The 12,615-nt window shown below is 37.9% G+C and overlaps 1 protein-coding gene across 2 annotated transcripts in view; it reads right to left on the reverse strand.

Moving 5' to 3' along the window:
- Nucleotides 1-5,297: 5,297 nt before the first annotated feature.
- LOC574069 (soluble adenylyl cyclase) overlaps nucleotides 5,298-12,615 on the reverse strand; it is a 35,652-nt gene continuing 28,334 nt past the window's right edge. The window contains exons 27-35 of one of the 2 annotated variants that reach the window (XM_011675681.2): nucleotides 12,249-12,424; nucleotides 11,654-11,804; nucleotides 11,226-11,317; nucleotides 10,478-10,596; nucleotides 9,813-9,909; nucleotides 9,264-9,379; nucleotides 8,857-8,974; nucleotides 8,080-8,278; nucleotides 5,298-7,931 (exon numbers count right to left, since the gene is read on the reverse strand). In XM_011675681.2, coding sequence (XP_011673983.1) covers nucleotides 7,587-7,931; nucleotides 8,080-8,278; nucleotides 8,857-8,974; nucleotides 9,264-9,379; nucleotides 9,813-9,909; nucleotides 10,478-10,596; nucleotides 11,226-11,317; nucleotides 11,654-11,804; nucleotides 12,249-12,424 — 1,413 coding nt within the window. In that variant the 3' untranslated portion in view covers nucleotides 5,298-7,586. 2 annotated transcript variants of the gene reach the window in all.

Genomic DNA, 12,615 nt, shown 5'->3' on the forward strand with positions numbered 1-12,615 from the left:
TCTATAATGAACAGCCATATATTGGTTCTTGTTAAAGAGAAGGTTGAGTTCTGGGAAGAGGTAACAAATAATTTGTGAGCATTATCATTGTTATTATGCAAGGGTGGAAGAACATCATATAAAACATGTTCCCTGAAAAGCATGGCTCTTCAAATGCCTTCATATTCTAAATATGACATGAAACATCGTAAAAATCGGGGGTAGATTTTTTCGCCATGTGCTCGTGTAGTCCCATATACATCCTTCTGTGTACAGTGCTTGTAACTTTGCCAAGATTTGGCCAAATTTCTTATCATTTTGATGATTCCAGAACCTTGCAATACACACAAATACTTTATACTAGATGATCAACCTTTTCTGATAGATTCCACACCGTTTCTTTCACAATGCAATCGCATGACCAGAACTCAACTTTATCTTTAACAATAATGAGAAGGAGAAAAAAGTTCAACATTCTGTGTAGAAGTTCTAAGTTTCTCACTTACATTGGCCGTACCAGATTAGAAAAAAAGTTTTAAAAAAGTAGGTCAATAAGCGAAGAAAAGGAAGCATAAAAAACTCTTTGAATAAATTTGCATTAATTATGATAATACATGTTTGAGTCAAAATTTAAACATCCTGTGTAGAAGCTATGTTTATCTTATTTAGATTTACAAAATAGAACAAACAATTTAAAATCGGTCAATAAATGAAGGAAAAGAAGCATTTTGGGGTAATTTTGTGCTATTAGAAACAATTGCATTACTTTTTATGTTTAGGGCAAAATGTCAAGATTTTGTGTAAAAATCTAAAATTTATGTGAACCTATCACTAAGTTCAATCGGAGAAAACAAAACTTAAAATCGGTCCATAAATGACAGAGAATAAGCGTTTTTTTTTTTTTTTGGGGGGGGGGGTGTTTAAAAAAAAATGCATAGATTTTTATACTGTACTGTTTGAGGCAAAATTTCAAAATTCTGTGTAAAAGTTTTGTGTACTACATTACCTTCACAAGATGGAAAAAAAGTAGCTACTAAATGAAGTAATTTTTTTTTTGATGATTGGAATAATTTTGTATGAACTGGCATAACTAACGAATTTCACAATTCGGTGTAGAGGTTTCAAATAGCTCACTTGCGGGCGCGCCGAAAGCAGTTTGGGGTTGGTGGGGGGGGGGGTGAGATTCCAGGGGGCTCATCTTTCAGGGGCAGTGGCGTAATGAGCACAAAAAACGTTGGGGGGGGGCAGAAGAAAAATCTGCATCACCACCACTCTTACATGCGACATGCAGGCCCCGCAGAACGTTTTTCAAAGTGGATTATTAACGACCAGGTAGAGTGCAACGACCGACGTTTTCCTATCCTCTCATAATATATCCACGATATGCGCGTATCGATCTTACAAAATCCTCCATCGATAGGGGCATGCGGAATTTTTAGGAAATTGATTTCCTTTTTACTCTCCTTTTCTTTGAATGGAATATAATTTTTGTGTGATTCAAATTCAGGTTTTAGTATTATTTTGATTAAAAAATACAAACCATTTTTACTCCTTTACTGCTGATTTTTTTTTCGGGAGGGGGGGGGGAATGCGTTTTGCCCCCCCCCCTCCCAATTTTTTGTTTGGGGGGGGGGGAGACCACCCCCGCGCTTCCGTGTGTGTGTGTATTGGGTTTTTACAGACGTGTATCAATCAGATATGATTATTTACGTCTGGGACCGACCTTTAAACGTCACCATCCGAAAGACGTGACTCAGTTTCGAACCTGCATCCTCGGCTGAATCAGTTTGTAACTTCCACTTTTTAGCTGGATTACAGGCGCACGCCACAACGCCTAGTTGTGGCGCTTCCGGCGCCTATGCCCACTTTTAAAGGGTAGAGGGGAGGGGGCATCGTTCTCTCAAATTTCCATTATGCCCCTTTCAATGACACAACTTCATAGGCCTACACATCAATACATGTGCTGTTTCTCGTGTGTTCCTGATTGGTCTATACTGGGATCGTCCCGACCGGTCTATGGGTCCCTCTCGAACCCGGCCCCCACTCAGTGTTATTTAGGGTACGCATAATGCTCGTTCCCTCTTTTTGAAAGCACCCCCTATCTGAGGACTGCCAACATTTTCGAACCCCCCCCCCCCTTTCGCGGGCTTTTCCTGTCTTGGAGACCCCCCTAAATTCGAATAATTTCTCAGGAGTCCAAAGAGATGAGAGAGAAAAAAAAGAAAAAACACCCTTTTTAAAGAAATCTCCGGGTGAAAAGTCAAATCCACCCTTTTTTTTTTTTACAATTCTCGGGCCGGACTTTGTCGCACGAAAAGTACCCCTCTACCGGACATTTTGGCAACACGCATGCGGTCATTCCGACCCCTGAGTGGGGGGGGGGGGGGGGGGCTCTCGAATAAGCCACTTCGGAGATAGCACTTGAACAAATTAATGACCCCCAAATAGCCACAGAAATTTTAGAATAATCACTCCCAAAGTGATGAAGGTGCTTCTTGCATACCTTTTGTGTGCCCTCTTGAAAAGAATACTTCCACCTGCGTATCTTACAATGTACAGACGGTGCGTAACACAATGATTACATAACTTTTATGAACAAGCATCCAGCAGTCGTCACGATAGGTTTTACAATTTTGTAAAAATGATCTTTAAGCTTCCCATGCGCAGATAGTATCTCCGAAGTGGCTTATTTTTAGGGGGAAATGGGACTTAAATTGTGTCGTGGACATGATAATTATCTTTTTTTTATAAATAAAAAATGAAAACCTTTATTAAATACATGACAATTATATGACAAGGTCACTTGGCCTCGTAAGTTTATGAGAACGTTTGTTGCGATCACATTTCATCAGACAGAGTCATAGGCGCCGGAAGTGAGGGGGGCAGGGGGCACTAACCCCCAACCAAAAAAGTGGGAGGGGGGCAAAACGCCACCCAAAACGTCCCCCCCCCCCAAGCAGTAATGGAGTAAAGATGGTTTGTATTTGTTAAACAAAAGAACATACAAATAATAAAACCTGAATTGCATCACATACAAATTACATTCAAAGAAAAGGAAAGTGCAGGATTTAAATTTCCTATACATTTCGCATTCCCCTATATTTATCAATGGAGGTCTTTATAATAGCGATACGCGCATATCGTAAAAATATTGTGAGATGATGGGAAAGCCGCGTGTGTGTTTTTTTTTATCGTAGAGGTGAGAAGATATGAGCCTCTGAACACTGGCGTACTAATGGGGGAGGGGGAGGGGGTATTTCTAATGTGATACCAGTGATTTACCAATGTTGCCGAAATGATTTTTGGGTATTTTTTGTAAATCGTACCTTTTTATGCATTTGTTGGAAAATGACAAATTCCCAAATTTACAGTCGGGCGAAAAAATATGCTTATTCAGAAGCTTTCATGTCAGGGCCTGCAGAACGTCGGGGATTTTGAAAAAGTATGTTAAAGAGAAAAAGAAAGAAAGAGAGAGAGAAAAAACGAGTGACCCGCCAATGTCACAAAGGAGGTATCAAAATATGCTAATCTGGACGAAATTAAATGCCAAAAACCCTAGTTTACGAGGGCTCCGCCCCCTGGACCCAACAAAGGGCCCTATGGCGGGCCCCTGGATGCTCGTCTGACCGTATTTAAATACATAAAACCTCTGAACTTCTAGGGGGTCTGGACCCCAACAAGGGCCCTAAAGAGGGCCCCTGCATGGATGCTCATCTGCCACCGTAATTAAATACCTAAAACCCCTGAGCTTCCGGGGGCTCTGCTCCCTGAATACCACCTAAGGCCCGAACTTGGACGGGCCCGTTGATGCTCATCTGACCGTTATTAAATACCTAAAACCCCTGAGCTTCCGGGGGCTCTGCCTCCTGGACCCCCGCCATTTAGTGACTTGCCAGTGTCACAAATAAGGTATCTAAATATGCTTATCTCACAGTAATTTAATACCTAAACCCTGAACTTCCGGGGGCAAAGCCCCTGGACCCTACACCAAAATACGCTCGTTGTTGTTGTTGTTGTTGGTAAATGTTTAATGGCGTTCATTTAGTAATGAATATATACGCCATAAATATCTTCAATTTTATAAGAAAATCAGTTATAGTCTTCATAAGAAAACTGAGAATAAAGATTTGTAATGAAATAATTAATTAATAAGTAACGCAATTTATTCAGAGTCTCTGGATGGTTTGCAACTTCGTGTTTCTGCTTTTTTAAAGTTTAATCTGGTCAGCCCGGTTTCGATTGCATGAAAACTAGCTTTGCCCGATTTGAAACAGGCTTCTCGGCTACTCGGCGTGCGTGCGCATTGATCTTTTTATTTTGTAACGCACGGTGCCTAGACCACTCAGAAACACAGAAACACTAAATTGAGACACATCGTACAGAGGCGCTCCTGTAACCGAATTTCCAATCCATTCAAGTAAATTGTTATACAAATCTTATCACAAAGTCATTATCATTATTTGTAAGCAAACATTAAAGTGGGCTTTTTGTTAGTATCAATGCATAAAAATAGAACAAATTGAAATATGAACGTCTTTCTTTCGCTCGGTTCTGTCTACCTGATCGTTAATACTCCACTATGAAAAACGTTCCGCGGGGCCTGCATGTAACATGTAAGAGTTGTGGTGATGCAGATTTTTCTTCTACCCCTCATTTTATACGCCACTGCCCCTGGAATGTTTGCCCCCCCCCCTCCCCCTCCCCCTCCCCCTCCCCCAATCCAAAACTGTTTCGGCGCGCCTGGACAGAGTATCGTTTAAAGAAGTTCTGGGGTTGGGAAACATTTAATATTCTGATACCTTAATTTAGAAATTATTAAAAAGTTCAGTATTACATTTCCTTAACTAACATATCTCATCCACAAACATTTTGTTTCTTATTTTCTAGTGTATTTAGCCCCTGCCCCTAATTATCATTATGGGGCTGTTATAATTTATTTATTTCTGATTATATATATTATAGGTTTGGTCGCACATATATGTTCCTTTCCTAAGGCCGCCATTACGTTCAAGCGCTAGGCGGTCTCCTGCATTTTCAATTTTGAAATGATTTGTCAACAGTGTTTTTTGAAAGGTATAATTATTCAATTGATTTTTTTATTATATGATTATATATGTATCTTAACTTTTGTTAATAATATATATATCTACTTAGTTTGTATATTACTTTCTATTACGTTGAAAATGCAGACATCAAATCAAACAAACAAACAATTATATATTGCAATAAAGTATGCCACTTCTGTCTCGTCTCTTCGACATCATGGGGATAGCTAATAAACATTACATACAAACAAGATTTTCTGACAGAATCACAAATTTCATAGAAATTTCGAAATTTAATGCAGAAAATTCGGATATTTTACAATGAAAATTCAATAAAAGAGTTGAATTGGGATAATCAGGGTGTAAAAACTTTGTATAATCAATTATCTTTATAACAGATATAATTAGTAACGCAGTACAATGGTATGAAGACTTTTATTATAAAATCAATTATCAGGTCGCCCGAATCGGATAAAATGCATCCAGGGCGATAAAATACCAATAACACGTACGTGAAAAATATAACCTTGAGAGATGAATTGCAATGTTAAATTTGACATATAATTTATTCTACATCGTAGAACAAAGATTGTAGAACGTCTGTGTAACTGTCGACGAGAAACACTGAAAGAGGAATACTGTAGTGTGGTCGATTTAAAGAAGAAATTAAAGTATTCGAATAAATATGGAATGATCAATTTTAATAATTAGAGATGACGACGTACATTTCTTTACCTGATTGCATCAATAAGAGTTCTAAAGTATCACTGATAGCAACTAAATGCAATGATGAATCCCTTTATTCATCTAACATATCTTCATGTAATAATAATAATTACATCAATTTATATAGCGCAGCTAATCAATTTTGCGCTGTGATGAAGAAAAAAAAACTCCCAACAGCGCGACCTTACAAATACACAATAAAATGATTTAAACAAAACTATTCAAAAGCTCCTATAAACAAGTGCGTCTTCAACAAAACTTTGAATACACCAACATATGAGGCTCTTCTAGTGGTATGTATTTACAGACTGAGAATTGGGTATTTCTTTACACCAGAGTCATCTTTATAGTGGTTGCCCACTCAAGTATCATCAATTAATAACAATAACTAATAACCTTTGACCAACTGAACCTGAGAGAAAATGAGCATATTGCACCTGGTTTGAAGTTTCAGGTCTGTGCGTTGGGCGAAGAGATAAACCTAAAGTAGAAGACAGAAAGGAAGCCCAAACACATAGCTGCCGCATATCTTATTTGGTAGAGGCCACTTTATTTGATGAATGGTGATAATAATAAAGCATTTTCAAAAACATTCATCGCACTTTGGAACCGCGTCTCTGCGCTCTTGCAAATATCATTGACTTAGCTGCCGTGGTGTCTAGTGCATGCATTAATAAATCCTATCCGGTACCAATTAACTATATCTGGGTAAAGTGTCGCAGACTGTAGATAAATCTCTTTCCACACCACTCAAGAGTCATGTCAAGGCACGAACCTCAAACTGTTGCATCTCTAGTCAAGTGCTCAAACCTCTTGAATACAACACCTCAAGCAAGAAATGAACAGAGTGAAAGTACTTGAGCAAAATGGCCAATTCATCCCCCCAAAATGACTACATAATAGGCCCCAAACGTCTTTGTAATCGTAATGTTGTACAATCTTTTGAATTAATCCCGTCTTTAAATTAAACAAGTTGTCAACATACAAAACAAAATGTACATTTCTATTTTTTGTAATGCAAAAAAGACAAGTATCTATTTTTAAATTCTGTATGCCGTTACAATAGTCATGTAATATTATTCCTCTTTTTAAGGCAAACAGTAAGATCTGTTTAGGTAAATATTTTGATATCATAATAAATTAAAATTATTTGCAGTTTATTCTTGAGTAATATTATTTTGATAAAAAAAATATCAGAGATCGATAATAAATATTTACATATTAAAAAACAACAATGACAATAAACAATTTCTAACATATTCCTTATAGACAAGCCTGGTAATTTCAATTTCATAAATACATGTATTCTAAAAACAATTCTTACAAGATAACTTATATCCTCTCTATGTACAGAAAACATTGTAATCAATGCCTAGGCGATTCAATCTATGACAGTTCTGGAAGACAGAAGTAATTTCATTCATATCATCATAAATTCATGAATTCTCTGAATCAAAATATTAGAATTACAATTTTATAAACGTGAGGCTAAGCCTACACAATTAAATTGTTAAGTGTAAAAAGAACAATCATTTTATGACGTTCCAAAGCAATTTTCTTAAAAACAAACAAAATCTTATTTGCAGTAACATTCGCAAGAAAGAGAATAAAATCCAAATGCAACAACAAAAATAATTTAGGCGAGTGTAAACGTATGAAAATCTAGGTGAAATTTTAATGAGCATTCAACTCTTTACACTTTATAAACTTGATAGAAACATCAATGGCCCAGCTAAAACCAATCACCTTCAAGGGATAAAGGTTCATCCAAATATGTAAAAACCGACTGAAGACAGCTTAGTTAGAAACGTGTGTGGATCGTCAGGAGCCGATCAATTACTCTGCATCAGGCCGAGGAAGAGGCAACAAGAACTTGACAGGCTCGATATCAGATGCACCTCCTTTACCCGTGTTGGAGTCATCAGCCGACCTAGTCAGCCACAAGCCTTCCTGACCCTTCACATTCTCTCCAGTAGTGTCAGCCCAAGAATCCCAGCTCTGTTGAGCCCATTTCAGCTCCATCAGGTTGCCTGTTTTCTCGCTCTCCTTCAAGCACTTGGCGAGGAGCCTTTTGGCTTGATTCCTGTTGCCTAGCAACATGGCGTAGTAAGCCTTCATGTGCAACATCCGAGGAATGAAGACTGGAAACAGCTTCATCTCGGCTTTCAGGTGATCCAGAATCTGATACATACGGGAATAAATATGCATTATAATTTCTGAATATGATTTTCATATTCAGGCTAACATAGGCTTGCATCACTTTCTTTAGCCACTGAATATCCTTTATTCACGTTTTACGTTTGTTAAATGAATGAATAATAATGCTCACCCCCTTAGCCTTAACACGAGACCTTTCCCTAGTGTTCTGGTAGGCATTCTTGAGGCAGTTGTAGTAGTTAACAAGATGACATTCAGCCAGTTTGAGCAGGCCATCAATGGCTAAGAAGCAGGTCCGATGAACAGGCATTACACCTTCCAGTAAAACCAACCACTCATTGGACATCTCATACCGGCTTTGACGAGCACACCTGGAATCATATAAGATATATCCAATTTCAATCATCATCATTTCCAAGGCACCCATTTCATTTTTTGTTATCATCATCTCCACGGAAAAAAGGGTTGCTGCCGAACCATTGGGAAGAAAAGAGTGTCCTCAGATTATAACATTTGCAGACAGGGGATAAACAAATTGTAATAATTAATCCACATCCCATTTAGCCGTACTGAACAAAGTAGGACAGAAAATACAACAATTTAATCTACATCCGTACTGAAATATCACGATTATCAAAATGGGAGCGGTGAAAATATAAAAAGGGATGGAGCCTCATGCTTGGAAACGTGTATAAAAAGAACAGGCCAGAGGCAGGAAAAGGATACGATGGATGGAAGACGTGGCCAAAGAATTGTTTTATTCAGGTTGAGCGAAGACATGTAAGAAAGATCATAGAATAAGTTCTGTCAAAATGGGAATACTGTGTAAAACATATTTTTAGACTCAAAATGGATGTGGATTGACACGCAACAAATGAGGGAGATGGAGACGGGGCGAGGAGAAAAATGAGTAGACGAAGGGAAGAATTTGAATGTATCTCAATTTTACCATAGAGCCAGGCATGCCATGAGATGGAATCTTGGCACGGTGTTGATGGAGAAAGCCGAATCGCTGGCTGCATGTCGACAGAACTGAGTCAGAGCTTCGTTACTCTCTAAAGATACACCTGCAATCAAACAACGACACGGAACGTGCTGTTAACTATAAAGAATTGCTCCAAAAAATCCGCCAAGGTTTATTAAACAAAATATATAATAACAAATATCACAAAAGAAAACGGGGAAAAAACCCCTCAACGAACAATTTGCAGATTTGCCCCGCGCTTTCGACGTAAAAAAGATGCGGTGTAAATGAATGTCACTTATGATTATGTTATTGCATACATTTTTTAAAATAATAACATTACGTATCTCATCACCTATTCTAATTCTAAAAGTAATATATTCACAACCTACCGGTCTCTAAAACGAGATCAATGCATCCGTTATTGTAGAATCCCTTGCCTAGGACATCTTCCTCCTCCGTGGCCGCATAGTCCAACTTCTTAAGCTTCTCGATAGCTGATGACGTCCTGAATATAGACCACATCAATGGTTATACTAAGTTTCTCCTTTGGGAAATTTGTTATATACTTTAGGTTCGAATTAAAATTTTCAAATCAGTTTACTTCAGACATCAAATATTTGTTATGGGACGCTTTTTGTTTCTCCCTCTTTCCCACCCTAAAAAACATGTACTTAAGTCAATGCATTTTTCGAGTCGTGTTTCGACTTTGACAAAACGTAGACATTTTACAATTTAGAAAAATGAGAGAAAGAAATATTTTAGACACACGAATTATGATTATTTTGCTTCAAGCTTTACAATGAATTTTTTAAATATCTTAAAAAGGATTAATGCATAACTTCAACTCTATTTTTTTCTAATATTCAATTAAAAAGTTGTCGAGATGATCTATAAATACTATGAGATACAAAGAAAGAAAAGGGAATGATTTATCTAACCTTTGAGCAATCACCAATGCTCTGACGAGGGTTGGTAGTACTTGAATGGCCATCTCATTATCATGCAGTTTCTCAGCTACTTTCAGTGCACTGTATCCTATCGAAAATTAAAAAAAGGTCACCACACTATTGTCATTTCATTCATTGATCATTTTATGACTTAACATTTCATGATTTCATAAAGTGTCTTTGATACGTGTACTTTTCTACACCTGTACATTCGTTTAAGGTCACCTACGGCGATTGCATTACCTATTTTGTAAGCATTGAAAATGAAATTCACCTTCTTTTTAAAAAAGTATTATAATTACACAAACTGAATGCAATTATTTTATAAAGTTTATGTACGGGAAGGCGCATATTTTTTTTTCTTCGGGGGGGGGGGGGGGGGTTGTTTAGTGAAAACTTAAGGCATACTCGTCATCAGCTGAAAAGCTTACTGCGAATACTGCCTTTATTTATTTTTTCTTCAATCAGTGCCTGGTATTGTCTTCTTTACATACGAATCTACACAGCAGTATCTTTTATTTTATTAATAGTTGTCTTGAATTGGTAGATGTTTCATGGCATTCTGCACTGCGTTAACAAGTCTTAATGTTCAATACGCAACAATTCAACAACTACAAACCATGTTAATCTTGCAACATGGTTTTTTTTTTCCGTACCTGTGTCAATGGCACCCTGAATCTTGCCCTGAGCTAGTCGTATCTTCATACTAACACAATAGAGATGGCTGATGACGGCTAACTCTTCTGCTCCTACTTCTCTAGGAGACGAAACACATCTAGAAAGTGGAGAGTGATGAAGAGGATCGAAGATCTACATTAAGTCACAATTTTGCATTCGTCGGAGAAAAACATCTCTTGGCCACGTAATCAATCGGCTCCTGTCACAATTTTTGTTACATTTTTACATCAAATTTTCTTGGTGTCTTTACTTCTAGTTCTAGGGATGCGTCATCAGAACATCATTTTCTTATATTAAGCATTGCGTTGGTACAATGTACTATGATCTATGTGTGCCCCGATAATTCTTAGACCGAAATGAAAACGTCCTGGGCGCACAATTGACCGCCATAGCAATTACCCGAAGAAAGCTATAACGCAGGACATGCAATTAACGAGGACGCAGTGGTGAGTTCAATTATCTTCTATTTACTGTTCTTTCTTGATACCGGAGTCGCCGTTGCGTTGAGATAAATTAAGAAGTCCGATAAGATAGTGTTTAACTATTTTTTCTCCTTCATGATGTAACATTCAGCTGTAAAGGACAAGATATTTCTAAGAAAATTGAAGGGACACAAGTTACATAACATTAGGTCTATTCTCACTCGTCCCTTTCTCTAAAAGAATAAAATAATGCAATGGTTACGACGACACATCATCAAGACACGATTTAGAACTTTACACATGCCTTTCCATGGCGATCTTTTCATAGCGACGTCCCAGCTTTCTCCACCGATAGGAATGGCATGTTTCCATCATGTTGCTGTAGGATCTGATAACCTATGTTGGATAAACAAGAGAAAACGGAAGAATGCCGACAGTCATTATTACTGATAAGGTCTGCAAAAGCACAAGGGCAACGGGGAAAGAAAAGATGTTTGGAGAAACAATCGTATTTATATTTAAACTCTTATACATGTATTAGAACAATTTTTAAAGATATGTCTTAATTTATTTCAGAAGTCGTTTCGAACATTTCCATTTGTGTGGGAGAGAATTTTTTCTTGTTCCCAATATACGAACGTAATTATAACAAAATTGAAGAAGAGTGTTCGTACAATAGTTTTACAGGGGATAAAATGAAGTATGTTCTTTTATTTGAAAGAGACTGCATACCTCAGTGAGATCATTATTAGCTGCTTCCGATCTGTTCATCTGCTGTAAGACAGCCACCAGTGCCTGCGTGAAGTCACGATTATTGAGGTGAAAGTACCATAAGTGGGTGAGGCATCGGGCTTGCTCGTTGAACCGATTCCACCTTCTGCAACTAATGTAAAGAAAATTAAATCATATAGAATTGAAAAAAGAATAATATTTAAAATTGGGTCATACATACCCTTACAAATATATATATACTTGATGAAAAACATACCTACTGTTTTCTACAATGGCAAATCTCATGACCGCTTATCATTTGGCAACCTTATACAATTCAAAAGCCATTATGTGTCATGTTATTTCTTTTGAAAAAATTATAAGCAAACAATGTTTTGAAATGTATTATCTCATTCGCCTCTATAAATGTTGATTACAACCCCCCCCCTCCCCTAATCAATGTTCATTAAACTCAAAGCCGGAAAGAAGACGAGCGTTGGAGACGGATAATATAAAGAGGGGAAGACAAATGGGCGAGATGGAGACAGAGAAAGACGGACCGCCGGATGTTTTTTTTTCGGGGGGGGGGGGGGGAGGTATGGATAACATGTATTACCTTATTCTGCCGTGGAGCCTGGTGGGGAAGGAGAGATGCAATAGCTGCATGAAGCCAGCCCCGATGAGTTTGGACCATTTCCCGGTCATACTCTGTGGTTGTTTATTCCTTAGTATGGACAGAGCTTCATAGAAGTGAGGCACAGATTCTTCTACTCGGCCCATCCGAAACATCGTCTGTTCAAAATCATGGAAATAAGAGAGTTCAGTTCAGAATGTTCACATTATAAGCAAAGGATAACCCATACAAAGTAGCTGTCAAAGTTCATATATAAACAGGCAACACATATTTTCTGTTTGATCCATACATTTGTATTCTTTAACCGCCCCCTCCCCACCCCCCCCCCCCCCCCCACACACACACACAC

This window comes from Strongylocentrotus purpuratus, unplaced genomic scaffold, assembly GCF_000002235.5.
Source record: "Strongylocentrotus purpuratus isolate Spur 01 unplaced genomic scaffold, Spur_5.0 spur5_scaffold_5, whole genome shotgun sequence".
NCBI classification, from domain to species: domain Eukaryota; kingdom Metazoa; phylum Echinodermata; class Echinoidea; order Camarodonta; family Strongylocentrotidae; genus Strongylocentrotus; species Strongylocentrotus purpuratus.